The following is a 24,944-nucleotide window of genomic DNA, read 5'->3' as shown; positions in this document are numbered from 1 at the left end:
TGTCCTGTTCCGCCTGTTCGGTCAGGTCTCCACCTCCTGATTCTCCCCAGATACCCCAGAGACGATGATAAATGGCACCAGTTCATGCTGAAGCAGAGATTTTTCTCTCTCTCTCTCTCTCTGCTGGCCTGAGGGCACTGAATAAATTTGAGCACATGCCCCAGTGTGGGGTGGAGGGTGAGCAGCTTCCAGCCCCCCCTACTCCTCCCCAGCCCTTGATAGAGACATTTTGCCGGCGGCTCTTGGGAGCTTGTTTCTCTACTTGGGTGAAGCAGCTTTTCCCTTTGAAGTGTGATGTTCTGGTGACAGTGGCCTTGCTGGGACTCCTTACCCCATATGCTCCTGCTAGTGAGGGTGGGAACCTGTGGAGTGTTGGGGAGCAGGGACATCCCTGTGGGTACCTTACTGATGGGGAGGGAAGAGAAGAGCCCGAAGTGCATGGCAGCTCCTGGGAAGGCTGCTGCAGTTTTGGGCAGGAGCAGCAACCAGGCAGCATCGCTCCAGTTTGCATTCCAGAGCTGGAATAAAGCTGTTACGGGCTGGGGGGTGGTGCTAGAGGTGTGAACAGCCCTTCCAGGGCACGGGGTGGTCTTGCTGGTCGTCTTCACAAAGCATCAGCATCTTCCTGAGTGCTTGGGGTGACACTGGGGACGTGTGTCCCCCCCCCAGCCCCCCTTCTTGATGGGGAGCCTTGACGCCGGCGCTTCTCTTTCAGGTGAAGCTGGTGAACATTCGCAACGATGACATTACAGATGGCAACCCCAAACTCACCCTGGGGCTCATATGGACCATCATCCTCCACTTCCAGGTAGGTCAGGAGAGTTTCGTGCTGAAGGACGCGGGGGTGGGCGGCGGGAGCGTGTTGTCTCCGCGGGGTGCTGGTGTCCATCTCCGTGTGTTTCGGGGTGATGCCAGCACGCAGGTCGGTCGGAGTGTCACAGAGACCAGTGCTGGAGAACAGCAACACCCTTTTCTTATCATTTACCTAGTGAAATCGTTACTAGCAGGTTGTCTGTGGTCGCATCTCGGTTGGCACCAGTGGTGGTTGGTGTTGGCTCAGCTGAAGTCTTTGGAGGAGCGGAGCAAGTCCCTGGGGGCCACAGGGAGCCGGGCTGAGCTCATGGGCTGTTGGTCTGAGCTTATGGGCTGTTACCTGAGGTACTCCAGGTCCTTTGGGTGGTTGGCACAGCCACAGGGTCTCTCCTTGAGATGGAAAACTTTGACTCTGCAGTTCGGGTCAGGGATGGGAGACGCTCCGTGACCCCGCTGGGGAATGCTTAGGATGGTCTCCAGCAATCTTGTGGTATAAATGACCTCTCAAAGCAGAGGCTCAGGTCTTTAATAGCCTTGGATGAGTCTGGTTGTAGCTTTGGTGGCCTCAGGGGGACACACATGACCCCTGATGCCACCCATGTGTTGGTGCGTGGGGCCCGCTCGGTGGTGCTACTGCCAGCAGCTCGTTAGTGATGCGGCGTTAGCTCTGAGGCCGACTCCATGACAGGAGTGAGTCCTTGGGAGCTGCTGTGTCCCTGCTCCCTGCCATATCCCCGCTGGCATCCTCCAGCAGAGCCTGGCACTGGCCTCGGGACCATGAGTGGGGAGCACCCCACGGAGCTGCCACTTCAGCTGGGTGGGGGGGCACCCTGTGTGTGCCCCGTGCTGGTGTGGCCAGGCTGGTCCCCTGTGAGATCAAGCCCCTCCTGACTGGTATTCATGAGAAGAGGCTTTTTTGCAGGGGGTAAATTGAGTGTCAGGCTGCTGACGAGGCGCTCGGATGGTGTTCTGGCTTTTGGGAAGCAGCCGGGGTCGAGCTGGGTTTGGATGCTGATGAGTCACTGTTGTCTGCGGGGGGGTGCTCTGGCTGGTGACATCCTGTCCTGGTTGTTGTCCAGGGGTGGCCCTGCCCTGGAGCATCTGCTGCTCAGGGACCGGATTGGGAATAGCAGAGCCCAGGCAGGGGCTCGGAGTCCCCTCTGCACCCAGTTGGGGGTGACAGGGCAGGTGATGGGGCCCCCAGGCGTTTGGGCTGGTGCTGCCGAGCCCGCACATCCCTTCCCTGCTCACACTAACGGGATTGTTTCTGGGTTTGTAGCTCTATTGTGAACCTCTTAATCTCCCTGTGCTGCTTCCCCGGGGGCAGGCAGCTGAGAGAGCCCGGGGGAGGGTGTTGGGGTGAGCCAGCGCCCCCCACTCCCCCTCTTTCTGTCTCAACCCTGCTTTGGCATGTGTCACCCTCCCGTGCTGCCTCTGAGGATGCAGGATGCTGTGTCCTCCCCGACCCCAGCCCTCGGTGGCATTCGGGGTTGCGGCTGCAGGACGTGAGGCTGGACTGGGACTGGGATGGCAACGCTGGCGCAGTTGGGACCTTGTGGCCACGGCTCCCTGCAGCCATGCCAGCTCCCTAGGGCACCTCCATGCACTGGGGCAGGTGAGCCCGGCAGGGGGGTGGGCACAAACCGGGCTCGTGGGGCTCTCAGCATTAAGAATTAAGGAGCAAACCTCCAGAATCGGGGAGAAACACCCCTGCGGGAGCCGGCGGCAGCTCCGCATGCATGCCAACGGGGATGGGGATGCAGAGCCGCTCTGACTCCTCCCTGCTTTTTTTTTTTATCCCTCCCTCATTTCCCACCCCTTCTTTTATGCTACCTTTACCAACCTTCCCTGGGTTTTGTGCTTTCTAGATTCCCCCCTCCCTCCCCAACCAGCCGCTCCCCCCACCTCTCCCCGCTCCGCTGCCTGATTCCTGCTCCCTGTTTGTGTTGGCAAGGGCCGTGCTCCAATTACCTCATATTTGGAGAGAAGGACGCCGCAGCCAATCCCCGCTCCCTCTGCTTTTAGGTCAAGTGATTTCTGAACTGCAGTGAGATGCTTTGAATTTGTCTTCTCGCGGCGCCCAGGCTGTAAGATGGCTGTCTGGAGCGGCGGCGGTGGCGGCGGCAGGGCTGGCGGGAGGGAGCGACGGCAAGAGGCGGTCCGCGGCACGGTGTACGGCGTGTGTTTGATCCGATGAAGCCCGGCTGGGGATTTATTTGGGAGCTGGTGACTCGCTCAGCTGGGTTACTGCCGGTGCCGGGGAGGAGATGGGGAATTCTCTGGGCTGCGTTAAAGAGCAGAAAGAAAAAGCCACGGGGAAGGCACCCCTGTCTCCTAAAAAAAGGGTCCGCTTTAAACGGAGACGGAAGGGCAAGAGGAGAGCGATGCTGGAGGCAGCCCCAGTGGAGGAGCCCTCGGCGCTGGCGGTGGCTGAGGATGAGGAGGCTCCCAGGTCGAAGGCAACCCCTCAGCAGCAGCGGGGAGAGGAAGCTGCCGGGAGCTGGCGTCGCGGAGGGAACCCCAGCCCAGCGCCCCAGCACCCTGGGTTCATTGTGCAGGTGAAGGAGCGGTATCAGGGGGAGGTGCAGAAAGCTCGCCTGGTGCTGGAGCCGTGGCGGTCGGGTGCGGCACGGACATCCCTGGAGGAAGGCACCACCGTCATCGCCCGCTTGCTGGAGAACCCGGCTGAGAAGGACTGTGAGAAGGCTGTGAGCCAGCTGGTCGAGCTGCAGAGGAACGGTGTGGGCAACCGCCGGGCTGTGCTGCTGCCCCTGCGTGAGGGGACCGATGGCCGAACAGGGGGGGTCCTGTCCCCAGCGAGCGCCGTGTCCAGCCAGGAGCCAGCGAAGCACCGGGAGCCGGAGCCTGGCAGCACCCCGGATGCCTGGGGGAGAGGAGGCAGTACCAATCCCAGCTCCAGCGCTGTGTGGACCTGCTCCTCCGCAGCAGAGCCGGGCACCGTTTCGGAGCTGTCTACACCATCCCCAATGGTGGATCAACTGGAAAATCCTGGCATGGGGAGAACCTCAGGGTTACCATCACCTCGGGACGGGGAGGGAGATGGACACGGACTGCCGGTCTCCCGCAGCCCGTCCTCCTTTAGCGGGCGCAGCGGCGGTGCGGCCCGGAGCTCCTCGGGGTACGGCAGCGACCCGGCACACCGGCCAGCCAAGGGTTTTGGAGCTGGTGGGACCACGGTGTCTCCCTCTGAAGGCGGCTGCAGGCTCGCTGTGGAGTGCCAGGCTCTGAGGGGGAGCTTGGGGACAGCCAGAGGAATGGTCAGTGTCTGTGCGTACCCTCACCCCCTTTTTGGAGTGGGCTGGGGGGACCTGGCTCGGTGGACCCCAGATCCTGGGGTCCCCTGGAGACGGTCATCTCGGTGAGGTGCAACCTTGTGCTGAGCGTGAGCGGGTTGACTCTGGTGCAGAAAGCTCCCGAAGCCTTTTCCCTATGAGCATCTCCTCCAGGAAGGCACCTCTGGGCACCAACAGTCATGTCCTTTACTCCTGGCATGGGTGGCCAGGGTGCAGCTCTCACCGGAGCCCATGGGTGCGGCTGGTGGTTGCAGGGGCTGCCAGTGCCGTTGTCACCGGTGGCATGCCCACCCTTAAGGCTGCTGGGTCAGGTACGAGTTTGGGGTATCCCCATCACACTGCCTGCCCTCAGCTCCTTGGGGTGGGGTAACGTGGAGGCACAGGGCGTCTGTCTGCTCTGTGGGGGGCTCCGAGAGGAAGAGGAGGGGCTGATGCTGTGTTTGGCTTTGGAGCTTGTTGCAGGTCTGGAGTCGCTCTTTGGGGATGCCAGGGTGGGCTGAAGGCACCTTTGGTCTTAGCCAAGCTCTGCCCACCCCAGGACAAGCGCATGGTTGATGGGGCAGGGCTACGGCCCCCCAATACCTTTGCTGGGTCGGGACCGGTGTCACAGTCGCCATCTGCCCTTCAGCATCCTGCCACTGGTTGCTCGGTGCGCGAGGTTGGTGTTGGAAAGGTTTGGCCCTGGGTCCTGCGAGTTTCTGCTCCATCTTCCCGCCGGTGCCTCCCTAAATCTTTGTCCTGAAGGAAGGAGGGTGGAGCCGGCACCACATCCTGCACCTCCATACGCTCTGCTCGGGGAGGGTCTTCTGCAAGGATGCCTGTGGGGAAAGGGTCCGGCAGTTGGAGCACCCTGGTGCTGTGTGATGATTAAAAATAAAGGAATTATCTGAGCTGGGTGCTGTAAGGAGCTCTGCGACGGGCAGCGGCCTGGGGGAGCCCAGCTGGGGTGTCACCGGTGGGTGGGTTTGCAGAAGGCTTCATCCCACTCTTGTTAAGTACTGCTGGGTGATCAGTAGAGGAGTGCTGCGCAGGCAGAGGTCTGTGGGTCCCTCCCTAGAGGTGGGGAGGGTCCCATCCCGCTGCTTACCCAGTGTCTCACCCCATCCGGGCTCTGCCGCCGCGTCCCGGCATCCCTACGGAAAGCCGGCGCTCGGAGCTGGAGGAGTTAACGGCAGCGCCGGGGATGTGGCAGCCGCTGACAAAGAGTTTTGTGTGTGATGAGCGTACCAGGCTGGGGAGAGGGAGGTGAGCTGCATGCAGCATACCAATTACACCGCTGCTCTGCTCGCAGTGCTGTGCCTCAGCATCCTCCCCGCCGGCGGCACGGCACAGCGCGGCACAGCGCGGCACAGCGCGGCGTGGCTCTAATCCCGTGGCTCCATCCATTCCATGCCTCCTAACTGCAAAGGGATCTCTGCAGCCAGGATCTACTCAGTGCCAGCACCCAAGCGGGTGTATTTTGGGGGAGGGAGGGAAATAGTGTGGCTGGGTGTTTTGAGGGATGAAGGGGCTTGGAGGGATGGTGGGTGGGGCTGGGTCCTGGCACCCTTTCTCCCTGCAGCACCGGGAGGAGGAACCCAGCAGAGCGAACAGCCCTCGCTGCCTCCCTTTCCCCAGGCACCCTGGAAAATAAGCGAGGCTCACATGGTCCCCTTTGTCTGCCCCTTAATTAAGGGGAGGTAATTGTACTAATTGGGGGAGCTGGTGGGGAAGGGAGGGGGGGGATGGGTGAGGAGGGAGCTGTGCCAATCAGAAATGTGCTGGCATGCGGAGACACGTGCGTCGCGTCACGTGCGCGTCTGGGATTTGCAGCCAGTCCCGTGCGGATGGCTGAGAGAGATCGGTGGCTGATGGGCTCTGCTGCTGGGGAAGTGGGTCATGGTACCCCTGCCACCAGCACCCCTCACCAGGCACAGCGAGGGGACACTTGGGGGATGGAGTGAAGCTGAAGGAGGGAAGGGTTAGAGGAGATGTTAGGGGGAAGCTCTTTACAGAGAGAGTGGTGAGGGGCTGGAACAGGCTGCCCAGAGAGGCGGTGGGTGCCCCATCCCTGGGGGTGTTCAAGGCAACCTTGTGTAGCTCCAGGCCTGGAGGTTGTTGTCCCTGCCTGTGGCAGGGGGTTGGAGCTCTGTGATCCTTGGGGTCCCTCCCAACCCAGACCAGTCTGTAATTCTGTGATTCTATGATGCCTGCCACCCCATCCTTGCCTTTTTCCCCCAGGCTGAAGCTGGTGCAGGTTGAGGGGAGACCTCTGTCCCATGTGTCTTCTTACATGGCCCATTTCCCTGGAGCTCCTGATGTTGGTTTTGTTGGGTTTATTTCCTTTTGCAACGGGATGCTGCAGGTGGAGTGGCCCCGGTGGGAGATGGTGGCACTGGTTCCCCCTCCCCGTTGCTCTCCAGCCATGGGTGCTGCTGCCATGGGGCTGGCCGCCGAATCCCCCGGACATCTGAGGCTGCTGGGGCTCCTCATGCTGGGTGGGAGCAGGCAGCAGAGAAGGGGGTACAGGAGGGTGTCCATCAGCACTGCCAGCTCAGCATGTTGGGGTGGGAAGAGCCCGTCTGGGCCCCTGTCTCACCATGGCATTGTGTTCCCGCAGGCGGCATCCCGAGCCCTGGCTGGGGGAAGTGGTGCTGGTGTGAGGTGCTGGGGTGTGCCGCTGGCTGCTCTCCGGAGTGCTCGGATCATGGGGGCATTAGCTGCTCCCCAGGGCAGCTCCAGGGTGGAGGAGGGTGGTGGGAAGATGCTGGGGTGCAGCAGTGGCAGCCCCTGTGCCACAGGGCTGAGCAGAGCTGCACGTGCAGCCAAGCACCACCTCATGCTCTGGTAAAATGATCCATGGGAAACATCCACATCTCCCTCACCGGCCTGGATCTCCGGTCTGCCCAAACCATGCCACACCACGATGGGTCCCATGGTCTGTTCCCAGGCTTTGGGGTCCCCACTGGTGACCAGAAGTTTCCTTCTGCCCTTCCTGGCAGCTGCCAGGTCTCAGACAGGTTCCCAGAAACCAGACCTTACTGGTGCTCATCCCTCCTCCTGCATCAGCCCGTGTCCCTGCTGCTTCCTTACAGATCTCCGACATCTACATCAGCGGGGAATCCGGGGACATGTCGGCCAAGGAGAAGCTGCTTCTGTGGACACAGAAGGTGACAGCTGGTTACATTGGGGTCAAGTGCACCAACTTCTCATCGTGCTGGAGCGATGGGAAGATGTTCAACGCGCTCATCCACAGATACAGGTAGGCAGGAAGGAGCAGTGAGGTGGGGAAGAGTGTGGTTTGGCTGGGAGGAAGGGCTGGGGATGTCCCAGGGGTCCTTGCCCACCCCTGCGGTCGGTGCTCAGAGGTGTAGGTGAGGTTTTTACCTGGAAGTCATTTCTGCTGCCATGTAGCTGGGAGGTGGCTGCTTGGAAAGAGCAGGAAATGTGTCAGGCTGCAAGAGAAACCATCTGAGGCTGGAGAGGGAGGCAAGAGCGAAGCTTTCAACTGCGCAGTGCGGGAGTGCAGCCGTGTGCTGGGTCACGGCCGCCCGCTCTGCTCCCCGTGGAGAGCAGTGCTTCCATCCTGGCTCCATCCAAGGCTCTCAGAGCTCTCCTGAGCAGCAATTAAACCTCCCGTGGTTCCTTGAGAGACATCACAGCCCCACACACCTTCTGCCTGCTCAGTGTAGGCAGAGCTGGGGCCAGCAAGACAGCTTCTGCCCTGGCTGCTGGGGTGAGGGGCATCGACACGGCTTTGAGCCCCAGAAGCCCAGGAGAAAGCAGCTCCTGATAGCTGGGGGATGCTGAGGGGGGAGCTGCTGTCCCGTGCTGCTCGGTGCTGGGAGGAGCAGGCAGGAGATGGGGTGCACGGTGGGCAGCAGATGTGGCTGCAATGGTGGGTGTGCAGGGGCTGGGATTTCCCTGGCTCTGCTGTGTTTCTGTGTGCTGCCATGGTCTGTTGTTGGTGTTTCCTTCTGGCACGGGGCTGGCAGCACCCACACCTCTTGCTTCCCTGTCCTATGGAGAGGTGCACCCACCCTGCTTTGGGCAGGCTCCTTTCCTGGGAGGGCTGGTGGTGTGGAGTGGGTGCTGGAGAGGGCAGGTCCCTAAGGAGCACAAGAGCTTTTCCTTCACAATTTGAACATCTGCTTCCCAAAGGGGATGAGCTGGGGAGGTGCTGCACCCCAGGTCCCTTCGGAGAGTCACCAGCCTGGGGCAGGGGCTCGAACGGGCCCTCGGGAACCCCCCAGGGCAGTGGTGCCCACCTGGGATTCTGTGCCCTTGCCAAAGTGGTGACTGTGGCGTGTGCATTGCAGGCCAGATCTGGTGGACATGGAGAGGGTGCAGATCCAGAGTAACCGGGAGAACCTGGAACAGGCCTTTGAGATCGCCGAGCGGCTGGGGGTCACGCGGCTGCTGGACGCCGAAGGTGAGCAGCCAGGGGAGATGTGGGTGGTGTGGGGAGATGCTGCCCCTCTGCCTGCTCCCATTCCTCACTGCCTTTCTGCTTCCCCGTTGCCAGACGTGGACGTCCCCTCTCCGGATGAGAAATCTGTGATAACTTACGTGTCTTCAATCTACGATGCCTTTCCCAAAGTCCCCGAGGGAGGAGAAGGGATCAGCGCTATCGTAAGCCTGGCTCGGGGTTGGGAGGATGGGCAGCAGCTTGGGAAGCAGCTGGATGCTGTGGGAAGGGGTTGTGGAGGTTCCATGTCCACCGCAGCAGATGACTGATGGGTGGCAGAGGCTGGGGGGCAGGGATGGGCTTCCTGGTTAGCGTGTCTGTCCTGAGAACTGCTGTGTGCCTGTATGGCCACGGCACTCTGTGGGTGATGCTGTGGATTGTGGGCTCATCAGAAAGCTGAGCTGGCTTCCTGGGAGCAGCTTGTGAGGAGAATCCTCCTCCTCCTCCTCCATGTACCTGGAATGATATCCCTGGGGGGAGGCACAGCTGGTCCACCCCTCCTCAGCTCCCTCCACAGCCTGCCTGAGGCTGGGCTGGTCAGCAGGGCTGGGCTCTGCCTCTCCCTTCACGGAGACCTGCTCACCAGCAGTGCTCAGCAAGGATGCTCTCACCCTGCAGGAGGTGGATTCGAGGTGGCTGGAGTACCAGAGCCGTGTGGAGTCCCTCATCTCATGGATCAAGCAGCACACGATACTCATGTCAGATAAATCCTTCCCCCACAACCCTGTAGAGCTAAAGGTAGGTCCTGGATGAGGTCCCTCTGCAGCATCCTCTGTCCAAGAGCTATGGGTGGGTGTTTCCCAGGCTGGTTTCTGATGAGTCTTTTTCATCCCAGGCACTTTATAACCAATACATACACTTCAAAGAAACAGAAATCCCAGTGAAAGAGCAGGAAAAAGGAAGGATAGAGGAGCTCTACAAACTCTTAGAGGTAAGCATCACCGTGGCTACCCAGAGGCTCTTAGGTGGGAGGGGTTGTGCTTTTAACAAGACTGAAAGGGTGCTTGGTTCAGGTTTATTTTGGAAAGGAGAAGTGGAAATAACCCTCAGGGTAAATGACGTAGCGAGCAGCTTGCTGCCAGAGCAAAGGCAGAGCTGCTGTTGCCTCACAGCCCTGCTTTCTTCACTGTAATTCCTCTCTCAAGGAGGTAGGGAATGCCAATCTGTTACCTTTTCCTCAGGTATGGATCGAATTTGGACGCATCAAGCTGCCCCAGGGGTACCACCCCAACGACGTGGAAGAGGAGTGGGGCAAACTCATCATAGAGATGCTGGAGAGGGAGAAGCTGCTGCGGCCGGCGGTGGAGAGGTCGGTGTCACCCATGGGGATCCCTGGTCTGGGGAAGGGTGTCCCAAAGCCTTTCTCTCATTCTCTTCCCATCTTGTCACCTCAGGCTGGAGTTGCTGCTACAAATTGCTAACAAAATCCAGAATGGTGCTCTGAGCTGTGAGGAAAAACTTACCCTGGCGAAGAACACGCTGCAAGCTGTGAGTAGGGGGGGAAGATTTCTTCCCTGTCCTAATTTCTCTTTGCCTGCCTCTTCTTTTAGACCCATTGCTGCCCATCTCTTCTGTGGGGGGTGGTAGTGGGCTCTCTTGGACAGCTTTCCTTTCTCTTCTCACCTTAAGCCCATCCTGGAGGGGCTCCAGGGGGGAATTCCTGAGGATTGAGGTAGAAGGACCCCCGGAGGTGGGGGCACAGCACCGTGGGGCTGCAGCAAGTGAGGTTGGGCGACTGGCACAGAGGAGGACAGTGACTCTGGGAAAGCTCATTGTATAACGAGGCTTAAAAACCCCAAACTGGGGTTAACTTGTCTAAAAGACAGTCAGGAAAGAGCCCGCTGCAGGCTGTAGCTACCCAGGTGGGGAGAAGAAGGGAGATGCAAGTTGAGGTGACCATCTGTGGGACCAACCCCAGGAGCTCATCTGTCAGCAGAAGCTTTCAGTTCATCTGCATCTAGGGGATGTGCTGGGTGTGGGCTGAGCGGTGAGCTGATGTTCCTCAGCTCAGGTCAAGCTTGAGGATTAAAAGGTCCTTTCAGGCTGAAAGTCAGTGCTGGGCTGGCAGCCCCTTCTCACTGCCAAAGGGACCCAGTTCTCAGTCTCCTCTCTTGTTGCAGGATGCTGCTCACCTGGAGTCGGGGCAGCCGGTGCAGTACGAATCCGACGTGGTCGTGTATCTGCAGGAGTGTGAGGGGCTCATCCGCCAGCTGCAGGTGGATGTGCAGATCCTTCGGGATGAGAATTATTACCAGCTCGAGGAGTTGGTGTTCAGGTGAGTGGGGCTACGTCTGAGGAGGTGTGTGGATGGAGAAGGATGCTCAGGGGCACCTAACTCTTCACCAAAAGGGTTGTCAGGCTTTGAATGGGCTGCCCAGGGAGGAGGTTGGGTCTCTGTGTTTAACAGATAGGTAGATGAGGTGCTCAGGGATGTGGGTTAGTAGAGGATGGATACATTTGGACTTGATGATCTCAAAGGTCTTTTCCAACCTTGTGATGCTGTGATTCTTCTTCCCCATCCTTTGCTTCAGGATCATGCGGCTGCAGGACGAGCTGGTGACGCTGAGGCTGGAATGCACTAACCTGTACAGGAAAGGCCACTTCTCCACCCTGGAGCTGGTGCCTCCTTCCGTGCTGAGCACAACGCACTTGAAAGGCGAGTCCCTGACCAAAGGGCTGCACACCACCTCTGCCTCCTGGTTCCGGAAGCCCATGACCAGGACAGAACTGGTGGCCATCTCCTCCTCTGAAGATGAAGGCAGTCTCCGGTTCGTGTACGAGCTGCTGGCCTGGGTGGAGGAAATGCAGGTGAGTGCTGGCTCCCTGGGCCATGTTACCTGCCTCTGCTCACACTGATGTGGGCAGGTTGGAAGCTGGTCTGGGCTTTTTCCTGCTTTTATCTCCAAATAATTGCTTTGGTGGTTCAGAGTTGCTAGAGAACACCAGCACTTTTGGGTTTTCTCTCTTGGTCCTGCTGTTCAATCAGTGTCAGAAAGATCCTTTCAAAGCTGGAAGCAGATCTGTGCTGATCCAGTCAGTCCTGTGATGCTCTGTGGTCTTAGGAAGCTTGTGCTGTCCTGGGAATCGTTCAGTGTTGGAGCTGTAGGACCCTGTCCCAGAATTGGTGTGGTGGTTTTTCCCCTCTTGAGTGACCTGGGAGGTTTCTCTTGCCCTTGTGTCCTTTTGAGATGTGCTCCTGCAGACGAGGAGTGCTGACTGGGACCTCTCGGCCTGTTTCAGATGAGACTGGAGCGGGCAGAGTGGGGGAGCGACCTGCCAAGTGTGGAAACTCAACTGGAGACCCAGCGGCACGTCCACACCAGCGTGGAGGACCTGGGTGCCAGCGTGAAGGAGGCCAGGATGTACGAGGTATGGGGACATGGGCTGGGTGACACAGTGCATGGGAAGGTGGGGGCATCGGCGTCAACTCTCATGGATGAAGTTAGAGAGATTTTTTTTAAGGACAGAGCTTCTGAATTAAAGCCAGTCTGGTGCAAGAGGACACTGCCTTGAGCCACCCTCTGTGCTTCCTCTTGCTCCCAACAAAGCTGAGGAAAAAGCTTTGGAGATGGGGTCTCAAGGCGATGCCGTCCCAGGTCAGGTAACAGGGGCATTTTTTGTCCTTCAGGGTAAAATGTCCCAAAATTTCCGTGCCAGCTACACAGAGACACTTGGCAAGCTGGAGACACAGTACTGCAAGCTGATGGTGAGTGGGGTTGGAGTGGGCTTCTAGCACTGCCTGGGGAGCATGAGCATCCCTGTCCCTTTGGCATCCTTGCTCCAGATCATCCCTGCACCCAGGCATCCCTGTCCCCCCAGAGCATCCCTGCTCCCCTGAGCATCCCTGGCCCCAGAGCATACCTGTCCCTTGGGCATCCTTGCCCTGGAGCATCCCTGCCCCCCTGAGCATCCCTGGCCCCAGAGCATCCCTGTCCCTTGAGCATCCCTGCACCCAGGCATCCCTGTCCCCCTGGAGCATCCCTGCCCCACCCTGAGCATCCCTGGCCCCAGGCATCCCTGCTTCAGTCCTGGGGAGGGAGGGAAAGAAACCAGTTGCCTTCAGATCAGGGAAGGGGAATGTCACTTTGTTGTGCTCAGGAAACCTCGAGCTTCCGGCTGAGGCACCTCCAGAGCTTACACGGGTTCGTGTCTCGGGCCACCGCTGAGCTGATCTGGCTGAACGAGAAGGAGGAGGAGGAACTGGCCTATGACTGGAGCGACAACAACCCCAACATTGCAGCCAAGAGAAACTACTTCTTGGTGAGTGGGACCTGGCTGCTGGGATGGGTGCACTCTTGGTTGCGCTGCTGCTGCTGTGGGGCCTTTGACTGCTGAGAGATCTGGAGTCCCCAGAGGTTTGATGCTCCCTAACCAAGTCATTGAGCTTGTAGTTCATGAGTGCAGCTGATGAAAGAGCTCTCCCTAAAGCAGAATGTGTAAAAAAGGGTCTGTTCAATCAAGTTTCAGGAGGTATCCCAACGCACAGGAGATGTCCCAATGGGAATCAGCTGTAGGGCTCCTGTAAACCCTGCTGGGGTCCTTGAGACCTGCTCCCCTGCTACGTGTTGTGTCAGTCGGACACGTACTCTGAGTGCTCACAGCAGAGAGTCAGACTTGTGTCCTTCCTGCAGGAGCTGACAACAGAGCTGGAAGAGAAGCAGGATGTCATCCGCTCTCTCCAAGACACAGCCGAGCTGCTGTCTCTGGAGAACCACCCGGCCAAGCAAACTGTAGAGGTGAGTGAGCCCCAAAAAATCAGCAAATCTTCACCCCCAGGATTGGGAGAGCTGCTGCCTGTGACAGAGCCATTTGAGTCTGGGGAGTGCAATGAGAAGCTCAAGGCTTTTCCCAGATACTCCCCACCTCAGATCAAGGCACTGATCTGCTGTAGGGAGCAGGAGCCTTTCCCTGCACTGAGGTGATGTGGGAACGGCCTTGGCTGGTGTGGAGTCAGCCATGCTTGTGGGGACACACTTCTCCCTGAGGTTCCTCTGGGGTGGGAGGAAACAAACCTACACCTGTAACAACCCTCAGCATGGCCAGTCTGGGGTATCCTGACTCCTGGCCATGCCCAAACCCTCCTGGGTGCAGCAGCTGCTGCCTGTTTGTGTTCATTGCACCACATCCTCCCTGGCTGCGAATCACTCATGGTTCATGCTTGCTGTGTGTGTTCCTCAGGCCTACAGTGCTGCTGTGCAGACCCAGTGGCAGTGGATCCAGCAGCTCTGCCTCTGCGTGGAACAGCACGTGAAGGAGAACGCTGCCTATTTCCAGGTACTTGGGAAAGGGCAGCTGGGATTCCCTTGGGCTGCAGTCAGCTGCGTCCTGTTGCATCAGCTTCATACGCTGCCGTTCCCTTTTTGGGGGAGAGGGGAGGGATTTGGTGCTCATGGGGTTGCTTTCCCCTGAACCATCTCTTTCTCCTTTCATCCCCCTCTGGGATGTCTCACTAGGGCGAAAAAGGATCAGCTTCTCTGTAGTTCTGTCATCCCTGGGGGATGCTCTCTGCCTGGCAGCCCCAAGGGGACAGCGGGGTACTCCCACACCTGCAGCTCTGTGGCTCTGTGGACTCCTCCAAGTTTCCATCACCCTTTTCTTTGCCTTTACAGTTCTTCAGCGACGCCCGGGAGTCGGAGACCTACCTGCGCAACCTGCAGGACTCCATCAAAAGGAAGTATTCTTGTGACCATAACACGAGCCTGACGCGGCTGGAGGACCTGCTGCAGGACTCCATGGTGGGTGCTCTGACATCCCCAAAGTGAGCTCGTTTCACTCCCCCAGCGACGCGGTTTCACGTGTAACGTGGCTGCTTTCCCCACCTGGGGCAACGTTCTGCTTTCTTGTTGGAGCTCCTGCACATTGTTGGACGTGGGTGTGGGCTGTGTGGGTGTAATGCTGCTTGTGGTTAGCTGGACCTGGGTTGTTCCAGGGCTGGTGGTGTTTAAAGGCTTTCACCAGCATCCTTCTGTGTCCTGGCGGTGTGTGCTGCCTGCGCCAGCTCATAGCTTGAGATGTGGCAAAGTAAAATGGCTGAGCTGGTTACTGCCCACCAGTTCCCACCAGTGCCACCATGCCATCCTGGTCTGCATGGAGCTGGTCGTGTGTCCAGCTGTGTTCTGCTGCTGGAGACGTCAGGGAGAGCCCATAGGATGCTCCTGTTGCTGCTCCCAAGCTGGCGCATGCTTGGAGCGTGGTGGGACGTGGAGAAACATGCGCTTTATATCCAGATCTGCTGTTAATCCCTCGTGCTGAGCCGTGAGGGGGGAGCCAGGGCAGCCCGGTGGGGGCTCGGCAGCGCTGATCTCTGATCACACGGCCTGGCTTAGCTGCAGTGGAGCCGAGAGCAGGTGGTGGGCAATGGAGCTGTGATCTTCTCGTCTGAGTGGGCCTGGAAAAGCCCAGCCTAGGAAGAAAAGCCAAGGAGCAGAGCGTCGGGGGGGCCTGCAAACCAGGGCTGGGGGAGGATGTGGGCTGGGGGTCTGCTGCTGAGCCGCTGGTGGAAGTGGAAGGAGGTGACATTTGAGAGTTGTGGCAGGTGGCTGCTTTGGCTTCGCTTTTTGGGCACACCACCCTTTTCCATTCCAGTTACTGGGTGTTCATGGAGGGGCATCAGCTGGGCTAGAGCTCGCTGTCTTTCTCTCCTGGAGCCTGGGAGGTCCCATCCCCTGTCGCGGTCCTCTTGGTCTGTCCTCCAGCGCTACCAGGACACAGAGCAGCCCGTCTGGGGTCCCTGTTTACAAGCCCTGCAACAGCAGGAGCCTGGCTGGAGCTGTCTGGGGTGGGAGAGGCTCAGCTGGGCAGCCAGAAAGCAGCCACGACCTCAGACCAGGGGCTGCTGCCCTGAGCTCAGCTATATTATTCTTCCTTACCTGATAAGTTAAAGTTGTATTTCTTCCAATCATGCTCCCTGGGACAGGCACAGGTAGTTTCTTTAATCATTTCTTGTTTTCTTTTCATTTTTTTTTTGGGTTTGTTTTTTCTTTTCTAAACCATTCTACTCCCCCTGCCCGTTGTTAGCACACTAACCACCCCGAAAGCCCCACCACGCATGAGGGAGAACGTTTCTCTGGGATCCTAGTGGAATTTTTACAGCCAGAACGGGCTGAGCTGCTGCTAATCCACAAGCTGTCAGTGTCGTGATCCGCACACGTCTCCGTCGGCGCTGGAGCTGTTTCAGGGGAGCTTTGTCACCAGTTCCCCAGGTGGTCCCATCACTGAACACCATGGGCACTTCCTGCAACTGGCAAATTTCTGCCCCATCCCAGAGACCTGTGTGATCACTCCACTGCTAGCCCCTTCTCCTGAGATGTTTTATCCTCATAATTCATCCTATGCCCATTCCAGCCATTGGTTTAAACACAGCATCACCCTTTGCTTTAGAAGAGGGAGCATGCTTCTGTTGTCTCCTACAGACAGCTACCTGCCCCTGGCTCTGGGCTGGAGCTTGTCCTGCTCTTGGCCCCTTGCACCCCCTGGGACGCTAATTTTGGTGTGTGATGTGTTGTCTTTTTCCCCCTTCTGAGACACAGTGTTTTCTTGTCTGAGCAGCAATCAAACCAGAGGCGTGCATGTGGCTTTGCAGGGAGTGTGAGTGGAGAGGTCCCACTGCTGACCTGACATCAGATCTCCTTTCCATCCCATCTCTCCTGACCCTTCTTCCCATCCCCTTAGGGCAGCAGGATCCTCCTGACATGTTTGCTCAACCCGTGAGATCCCAGCGTAGCTCTTGCAGGCCAGCGTTGGGGTGGGGGGGGTGCTGAGGTGCCTGGGACAGATCTCTTCTCCCTTGCCTTGAGCAACCCTTCCTTCATCCTTCTCTCTGCCAGGACGAGAAGGAGCAGCTCATCCAGTCGAAGAGCTCTGTCGCCAGCCTGGTGGGACGATCCAAAACCATCGTCCAGCTCCGGCCCAGGAACCCAGAGCATCTCGTGAAGAGCACGATCCCCATCAAGGCCGTGTGTGACTATCGGCAGATCGAGGTGAGAGCTGGATGGGCTTTGGAAGGGGAGGCAGGGGAGCAGCCAAGGGATGGTTTGGGATGAGCTCTGTGGTGGCTGGCGATGGGAAGACAAGAGGAGTGGGAAGACAAGAGGAGTGGGAAGACAAGAGGAGTGGGAAGACAAGAGGAGTGGGAAGACAAGAGGAGTGGGAAGACAAGAGGAGTGGGAAGACAAGAGGAGTGGGAAGACAAGAGGAGTGGGAAGACAAGAGGAGTGGGAAGACAAGAGGAGTGGGAAGACAAGAGGAGTGGGAAGACAAGAGGAGTGGGAAGACAAGAGGAGTGGGAAGACAAGAGGAGTGGGAAGACAAGAGGAGTGGGAAGACAAGAGGAGTGGGAAGACAAGAGGAGTGGGAAGACAAGAGGAGTGGGAAGACAAGAGGAGTGGGAAGACAAGAGGAGTGGGAAGACAAGAGGAGTGGGAAGACAAGAGGAGTGGGAAGACAAGAGGAGTGGGAAGACAAGAGGAGTGGGAAGACAAGAGGAGTGGGAAGACAAGAGGAGTGGGAAGACAAGAGGAGTGGGAAGACAAGAGGAGTGGGAAGACAAGAGGAGTGGGAAGACAAGAGGAGTGGGAAGACAAGAGGAGTGGGAAGACAAGAGGAGTGGGAAGACAAGAGGAGTGGGAAGACAAGAGGAGTGGGAAGACAAGAGGAGTGGGAAGACAAGAGGAGTGGGAAGACAAGAGGAGTGGGAAGACAAGAGGAGTGGGAAGACAAGAGGAGTGGGAAGACAAGAGGAGTGGGAAGACAAGAGGAGTGGGAAGACAAGAGGAGTGGGAAGACAAGAGGAGTGGGAAGACAAGAGGAGTGGGAAGACAAGAGGAGTGGGAAGACAAGAGGAGTGGGAAGACAAGAGGAGTGGGAAGACAAGAGGAGTGGGAAGACAAGAGGAGTGGGAAGACAAGAGGAGTGGGAAGACAAGAGGAGTGGGAAGACAAGAGGAGGGCAGTAGCACGGCTGTTTCTCCTGGAGCAGCTTTCCAGATTTATTCTGGGCAGGAGCTGAACTCCTTTTCCCCAGGAAGATGGACATCACCATCCTCAGGCAGATAAACATGGGGTGGGACCCAACTCTGTTCCACTTCTTTGTCCCTTCCTCTCTGGGCATGAATGTGTTGCACCACTTGGCACTATCCCAGGCTTTTTCTTGGTTAAGATATATATATATATATATATGTATATATCTGTATCTATTTATGGGAGCTGTCTCGGGCCCAGGAGGGGTGCTGGCAGCATGGGCAGGGGTGTGCAGCCCCGCTGCTGGTCTCTGATGGGCCGGTGGTGTCGGTGCCGCCCCAGATCACCATCTGCAGGAACGATGAGTGTGTGCTGGAGGACAATTCCCAGAGGACTAAGTGGAAGGTGATCAGCCCCACGGGGAACGAGGCCATGGTGCCATCTGTCTGCTTCTTGATCCCACCACCCAACAAAGAGGCCATTGAGATGGCCAACAGGTAACTTGGTGGTTCTGAGGCACAGAGATGAGGAGGGGGTTGATGGCACGGGAGGGGACAGTTCTGGGGTGGGAGTGGGAGGGGAGCTGGGCTGGAGGAACAGGAGTGGGTGGTGCAGCAGATTCGGGGTGAGGGAAGGGATCTCTCAGGGGATTGTGTCTGCAGGCTCCATTGAAGCAACATCTCCGTTAGCTTGTGGAAGAGAAGATGGAGGTTTGGGTGGAGGGGTGTCTGGTGGTGGATTGACTGGTCTGGGGCTGAATGTGCTGGGGAGGTACAATGCTGATGGACCTGCTCCTTCCTTCCCTCTGCAGGGTGGAACAGCTGTACCAGAAAGTCATGGCACTGTGGCACCAGCTCCACATGAACACAAAGAGCCTCATCTCCTGGAACTACCTGCGGAAGGACATAGCCCTGGTGCAGAGCTTCAGCATGGAGAAGGTATGGAGGGAAGTTCTCTGCCTGGTCCCAGCGTTGTGCTGATCACTGTCCAGGCTTCTTTTTGGGGCTGAGGAGAACAAGGGGTGTTCTAGGGAAGACCAGAGACTGTGAGGTTGGGAAAACCAGGGGTGTCTGCACCTCAAACAGTGGGTAAACCTGAGCGTGGGGGTTCTGTGCAGTCCGACTCTTCCCAATACGTAGAGCACCAGTTGTTTGCTGCTGAGCAGCAATAAGCACCTGTGGACTCCGTGTTTCATCAGGGCTGAGTAGGGGGGAGCTTGTCTTCTCTGCTCTAACGAGGAAATACTCAAATGAAGATGATGGAGCTGGGGAGGGTGGCTTTGGGTGGTTGGGGGCTTTGTGTGGCCAGAGAGGGTGGCTTTGGGCAGCGTGCAGGGACCTGTTCATGGTGGTTAGATGTGCTGCTTTTCCACCCACAGCTCAGATCCTTGGCGCAAGGGGAGTGCCAGCAAGCCGTGAAGAGCCTCCAAGCACACTACGAGGACTTCCTGCAGGACAGCCGGGACTCCGAGCTCTTCTCCGTGTCGGACCGGCTGCGCCTGGAGGAGGAAGTGGAGTCTTCCAAGGAACACATCCGGCAGCTGCTGGAGTCCATGGAGAACGGTGAGCTTCAAAGGGCTGATGGATTAACCAGGAGCTGCGGGGACTCATGAACGAAGGATTTATGGGATGGCTTCGTTTTCTTTTTCCTCTTTTCTGAGCTCGCTGGTTGATGGGGTGAGCAGCTGCTCCCTTTATTTCTCCATCCATTCAAGTGGTTGGCCTTTGTCCAGCAATGTTCCTGCAGAGAGGGGTTGGCTCTGCAGCTTCAGTTTAACTGCTGAGTCCTCTTACCCTAATACTGCTGCAGATGGGGTTGGTCTTTGGAATGGGCTCTCACAGGCAGCTCTTCCTGCACTTGAGCTTAGGATGCTGTACATGAGTCCTCCTAAGACTGAGGACCATGACTCCTTCTCAGCTGCCTCTGAGCACAATGATTTGATTGATTTGTTTTCCATCTGAGCAGAGACCCCAGCGCCTCGGTGCCGGCACGCTGCTGAGCTTGGCTCCAGGGCTCCCAGCAGGTCAGATACTGGCCAGAGTTGTTTGAGCTGCTGTTCTGGTTTGTCTGTCACTCGCAGAGGACAAGGATGAGACCGTGGCCAGGACGTATCTCTCGGAGCTGAAGAATATCCGTCTGCACCTGGAGGAGTGTGAGCAGAGGCTGGTGAGCCGAATCCAGTCCCCCAGCAGCGCCCGGGCGGACAGCGATGCTATCCAGGAAAACACCATCCGCATCGCAGAGCAGGAGGTCGGTCCTGCTGGGAGCAGGAGGGCAGAGAGGGGTGGTGGCTGCTGGTCTTTAACATGCACTGAAAAGCTTTGAGCTTTCCCAGGGTGAACGTGTGGGTTGGTGGGTGTGAGACTGGGTGGGGGTCTGAGAGGGTCTTGCTGTATGAAAAGTAGTGGGAAACCTCCCTGGGGTGGGCTCCCTGCTTCAGTTTAGACCCTGCTCCTTTCCTGAGGGCAATCCTGCTCTTTCTCCTCCTGCTCGGGCTCTCCTTCAATGTTCCTCCCCTCCTCCGGCAGCGCATGCAGGAGGAGCTGCAGCGGCTGCAGTCGGAGCTGCGGTTCGTTTCTGAGAGATGCTGCAGTTTCCTTGACAAGGCGCCCGCGGGGTCCAGCACCCCCAACCTGCGTTCTGAACTGGACTTGGTGGTGAACAAGATGGATCAGATGCACGGGCTGTCTACAATCTACCTGGACAAGTGAGTCAGGACGTGCCTTTCCTCCCAATTGCCTTTTTGTATCCACCTGATTCAGCCAAAGACCTTTGTGGTGGCCCTGAGCTCCGTCCCTCTGTGGCACAGCCTGGGGATGGAGAGGATCTCCCTGAAGCTGTGGATGTCATTGTGGTGCCTCTGTTTGATCTGCCAGGTTGAAGACAGTGGATGTTATTATCCGTAACACCCAGGGAGCTGAGTCTCTGGTCAAGGGCTACGAGGTTAAGCTGAGCCAAGAAGAAGCCGTGCCTGCCGACCTGGCAGCTATTCAGTCTCACAGAACGGCCTTACAGGTTGGTGGTGGTCCCTTCCCAGGGTGGGCAGGTAGAAACAGGCCAAGGCTTTGGTGTTTTTTAAGCAGGGATCATCCCTTTATCTGCTGAATTTGAGCTGTACCCCATTTCTCTCACCTCAGTATAGCTGTACGGGAGGATTTTGTGCTGCTTGTGGGATCCCTTATATTGCTCCAGACAGGTGAAGGAGCTGCTGTGGCTTTTGCCCTCTCATGGGACATGTGCTGACATGTGTGAGCACCTTGGCAGCTCCATGTCCTGCTGTAGGACAGGGCCTGAACCCATCTGCCTTGCTGCAAGCTGGGAATGTGGTCTTCTCCGTTTGGTACCTCCTGTAATCAGCCAGTTCTTTGCAGGTTAAGAAGAGGGGGAGTATAAACAGCTTCTCAGGCTTCTCCACTCCAGGCTGGAAGGCATCTCTGATTTCACATGCTTTCTGCTTTCCTGGGCCTTGAACCAGTGTTTTCTCATGCTGGTTTTGCAGCAATGGCTTGGAGAAGTGAAGGACAAGAGCTCCATCTTCTCCACGTTGGAGGGGGAGATGGTGAAGGCGAAGGCAGTGGGCGAGCAGCTCTACCGGCTGAGACAGGAGCGCAGCATCGACCTGGAGCGCTATCAGGAGAAGGGAAGCCAGCTGTGGGATCGCTGGCAGCGAGTCTGTGCCCAGGTTGAGACCCGGTGAGAAACCTCCTGCCTCCTTTGGCAGATTTCCTTCCATGCTTCAGCTGAGAGCATGGATCAGGCTCGTTAGCAGCAGTATTTTTCCACATGGGATTCCCACTAGTGGCCGGGACAATCCCTGTAGCCTACGGTGGCGTTTCACCCTCTTAACTTATCTTGGTTCTTCTCTCAGCCACGCGGAGCTGGAGAACATCCAGGAGGTGCTGAGTGACTACCGGCAGTGCCACAGCGCCCTGATCCACTGGATCGAGGAGATCACAGTCCAGCAGGAGCTGATGAAGCCTGGGCAGGCAGAGGACAGTCGGGTGCTGTCGGAGCAGCTCAGCCAGCAAACGGTGAGGCGGGGTCTTGTCTCAGAGGGGCGGTCGGTGCGGTGACCATGTCCTTGCTTTTCTTTTGTTGAGTCTTTCCATTTGTGAGCTCAAAACTAGGGAACACAGTGGGGTAGAGGTTACAGGCTGGAGCTGGGTGTCTGGGAAACAGAGAAACTCTGCCTAGCTTGAGGTAGAGAACCCTTGCATAGAGAATTGAAGAGTATAAAGACTTTACCCAAAGATGGGGTGGGTGGTGGGGCTGGGGACTGAAATTCAGCCCATTGCCTGCAGCCACAATCCTGACAACCATTTTTTCTTTTGCTTTGAATTTTCTTGAAGGCTTTGGCTGCAGAAATCGAGAAGAATCAAGCCAAACTGGACCAGTGTCAGAAATACTCCCAGCAATACTCAGCTGCTGTCAAGGTACAGGCTCCCTTCTGCTCCTAGATAAGGTTGGCTGGGCAGAAATGGCCGCAGCACGGTTGGCATCTCACCTGCTCCATGTCTCTCCACCCTTGGTTGTGTTTGCAGGACTATGAGCTGCAGCTCATGACGTACAGGGCGTTTGTTGAATCGCACCAGAAGTCTCCCATGAAGCGCCGGCGCATGCTCTCCTCCTCGGATGCCATCACCCAGGAGGTAGGAGCACACCCACCCACCCTTGTGAGGGGGGATTCCACCACACAGCCTCTGTGAAACGGGCTCCTTTCTGCCCAGCTATCTTGTTTCCACCCTCACTGGTTTTTCCAGTAGCTGGAGAGGATGGCTTAGTGCTCTAAGCACCAAGTGTGAAATAACCAGACTCCTGGGAATCCTGGGGTTAAAACCAGGGGGTCAGCTCAGCCATTCAGCCTGCTGAGCTAAATAGCCAGACTGCCACACAGTGTTACTGGTTGTGGGTCTTTGGGAGGAGAACTTTAGGGACCCAGGGTCCTGTCTGCTCCGTATTGATGCACTCAGTCCCATCTCTGACTTGGTTGGCCCTGTGTGGAGCCAGGAATTGGACTTGATGATCCTTATGGGTCTCTTCCAACTCAGGAGACCCTGGGATAGTGAAGGTTCTGCTTAGCCATCTCTGTGCGAGCAGAGAATCAGGCCCAGCACCCATGATCAGAGTCCCCCCACTCTTCACTCCAGTGTTGTGCTGCATTCCCTGTGTGGCCACAGCCCTCCCCATTGGACTTGCTGTGTTTCACTGGTGTTGTACCGCCTCTGTGAGGGGCCTGGAGGTTTCTTGAGCCAGGCATGGTTCATCCATGTCCTTTCCTGTACAATACAGCACCCAGCCAGGACTGATGAGCCCCGTTTGTTCCCTCTCTCCCCTCACAGTTCATGGATTTGCGGACGCGTTACACGGCTCTGGTGACATTAACCACACAGCACGTGAAGTACATCAGCGATGCTCTGCGGCGGCTGGAGGAGGAGGAGGTAAGGATGATGTATGGAGCAGAACTCTGTTCCAAGCGTGCTGGCTGATTTCCCAACACCCCCAAGGATGCTGCTCCATGTTCAGGTTACATCCTGGGGTGCTGCTCTGGAGAGCCTCTCTGCCTTTGGAAATCTGGGGTCCCTTTGACATGGTTACCTTCCCCCCCCTCCCAACCTCTGTTTGCAGAAAGTAGTGGAGGAAGAGAAGCAGGAGCATGTGGACAAAGTGAAGGAGCTCCTGGGCTGGGCCCTGGGCTTGAAGCAGAGCACGCAAGGCAGGATGCCTGGTGCCAGGAGCAGAGAGCTGGGTGACATCAAGCAATCCATCTCGGAGCAGCAGGTGAACTGGGGACCACCACTGGGCAGGGTCTTTACCTTCTGCTCTTGCTCCACAGCTGAATTAAAGCTTCTTTCTTCCTTTTTCTCTTTTGGACAGGCTCTGAACGAGGAGCTGGCTGCGAAGAAGGAGCAGGTCTCAGAGGCCATCAAAACTTCACAAATCTTCCTGGCAAAACACAGCCACAAGTGAGTGTGGCTCAAGGTCTGGAGGGGGACAGGGGTGATTAGGGAGAGCTGCGGGGGGATGGCAGAGCTGAGCTACCTTAGAGCCCCCAGGCTGGTGTCCCTGGGGCTCAGTGCCCCACTCCAACTGCAAAACTCTGATGAGCTCTGTGAAAGTTGCCTTTTCCTCACCTGCAAGAAGAGCTGTGGAATGTGCAAACCCTGTATCCCACTGGGACAATATGAAACCCCTTTAGTGGCAACCCAACCCTTCGGATTTGGGGATTTGCTGGTTCCAATGCTCTGCTGAGCACAGTTGCCCTTGTTGGGTTTAGCTGTGCCAGGCAAGGAGTTTGGCAGTGGGAAAGAGGGGATTTGGGATGGGTTTGGCCTTTCCCTTCACTTGGAAGAACGTGTTTATTCTGAGGGGAGCTGGTTCATGCAGTTTCCCTGAGAGATTTCCCCTTCCCCGCGCAGGCTTTCCCACCCAGAGAAGGAACAGATTGCTGCTCAGGTCGGTGCTCTGAAGGAGACCTACCAGGCGCTCTGCAGCGACTCCACGGAGCAGCTCCAGCAGCTCCAGAGCCAGCTGGCTCAGGAGACAGAACACAAGGTACTGGTCCCAGCTCGGTCCCGTGGCTGCACGGGCACAGGGCGCTCTCAGGGTCTGGAAAAGGTTTTCCTTGGTTGTGTGTCTCGCGGGCACCGGGTGCTCGCAACCCGTTGACTTTCTTACTTGCACATGGTCGCCCTCCCTTCTCTTCTGTCCATGTGTCACCCAAAGCTTCCAGGCTGGGCTGGAGGCTGAGCAGGAGCTGTTTACCTGCTGCCTTCCAGGCCGTCCTTCACTGTGGTTTTCATCAGAGCTCTGCCCTGTGCACAGGGGTTGGCTTGTTGGCGCTCGGTTGGCAAGGGTGTAGATGGACTTTGTTCCTGGAAGCTGTCCCCTCAGCAAGCCCCTGAGGAGCGCCCTCTGAGAGCTTTAACCACAGAGAGAGCTCTGTCTTGTGGGAGACACAAGAAGGCAGGCAGGTTTCTGCAGAAGGTCCTTGTGTCTGTGCAGCCTTGTGTATCTCAGGGCTTGTCTCGGCTGTGGTTGGGTGAAGTCGCTCTTCACAGTGGAGACAACAACACCATCCAGGTCCTCAGCTGGCCTGGGAGACCTTCACAGCCCATAGCTGGACCCATTGCTGGCTCACATGCACCCCATCAGTCCCCATCCTTGTTCCATTAGGTTGGGAGGGCTGGAAGCGCATCCTTATTGCCTGTTATGAGCTGTCTCGGGTCATTCACAGATATACGTGTGCGTGTTATATCCGTGTATATACATGTGTCGATGGATATATTTGTGTGTGTGCTTGCTGGCTCCCTGTACTCTGAAGCAACAGCCCGCTCAGCTCTGGACACAGGTTGTGGCTGTTGGGTCCGTGAGTGAAGCCCTGTTTGAGCTGCTCATGGGAAGAAGGCACCGGGG

The 24,944-nt window shown here is 57.4% G+C and overlaps 1 protein-coding gene across 1 annotated transcript in view; it reads left to right on the top strand.

Annotated features, from left to right (window-relative positions):
* MACF1 (microtubule actin crosslinking factor 1) overlaps positions 1-24,944 on the top strand; it is a gene marked incomplete at its 5' end in the record, with an annotated part of 115,078 nt that overhangs the window by 10,494 nt on the left and 79,640 nt on the right. The window contains 31 exons of the mRNA XM_084274435.1: positions 716-808; positions 7,202-7,368; positions 8,426-8,538; positions 8,632-8,738; positions 9,193-9,312; positions 9,410-9,505; positions 9,756-9,883; positions 9,969-10,062; positions 10,695-10,849; positions 11,106-11,382; positions 11,815-11,943; positions 12,203-12,280; positions 12,673-12,834; positions 13,206-13,310; positions 13,753-13,848; positions 14,184-14,309; positions 16,401-16,553; positions 17,874-18,028; positions 18,343-18,469; positions 18,910-19,093; positions 19,612-19,781; positions 20,060-20,238; positions 20,408-20,546; positions 21,031-21,224; positions 21,400-21,562; positions 21,881-21,964; positions 22,073-22,180; positions 22,871-22,969; positions 23,157-23,309; positions 23,406-23,494; positions 23,948-24,083. Of these exons, the coding sequence (XP_084130561.1) occupies positions 716-808; positions 7,202-7,368; positions 8,426-8,538; positions 8,632-8,738; positions 9,193-9,312; positions 9,410-9,505; positions 9,756-9,883; positions 9,969-10,062; positions 10,695-10,849; positions 11,106-11,382; positions 11,815-11,943; positions 12,203-12,280; positions 12,673-12,834; positions 13,206-13,310; positions 13,753-13,848; positions 14,184-14,309; positions 16,401-16,553; positions 17,874-18,028; positions 18,343-18,469; positions 18,910-19,093; positions 19,612-19,781; positions 20,060-20,238; positions 20,408-20,546; positions 21,031-21,224; positions 21,400-21,562; positions 21,881-21,964; positions 22,073-22,180; positions 22,871-22,969; positions 23,157-23,309; positions 23,406-23,494; positions 23,948-24,083 (4,179 nt within the window). The remainder of the gene's footprint in view (positions 1-715; positions 809-7,201; positions 7,369-8,425; positions 8,539-8,631; positions 8,739-9,192; positions 9,313-9,409; positions 9,506-9,755; positions 9,884-9,968; positions 10,063-10,694; positions 10,850-11,105; positions 11,383-11,814; positions 11,944-12,202; positions 12,281-12,672; positions 12,835-13,205; positions 13,311-13,752; positions 13,849-14,183; positions 14,310-16,400; positions 16,554-17,873; positions 18,029-18,342; positions 18,470-18,909; positions 19,094-19,611; positions 19,782-20,059; positions 20,239-20,407; positions 20,547-21,030; positions 21,225-21,399; positions 21,563-21,880; positions 21,965-22,072; positions 22,181-22,870; positions 22,970-23,156; positions 23,310-23,405; positions 23,495-23,947; positions 24,084-24,944) is intronic.

This window comes from Gallinula chloropus (genome assembly GCF_964237585.1).
Source record: "Gallinula chloropus genome assembly, chromosome: 22".
Classification (NCBI taxonomy): Eukaryota; Metazoa; Chordata; class Aves; order Gruiformes; family Rallidae; genus Gallinula; species Gallinula chloropus.
The sequence above is the reverse complement of the archived record's forward strand: the minus strand, read 5'-3'. Positions and strand labels throughout refer to the sequence as shown.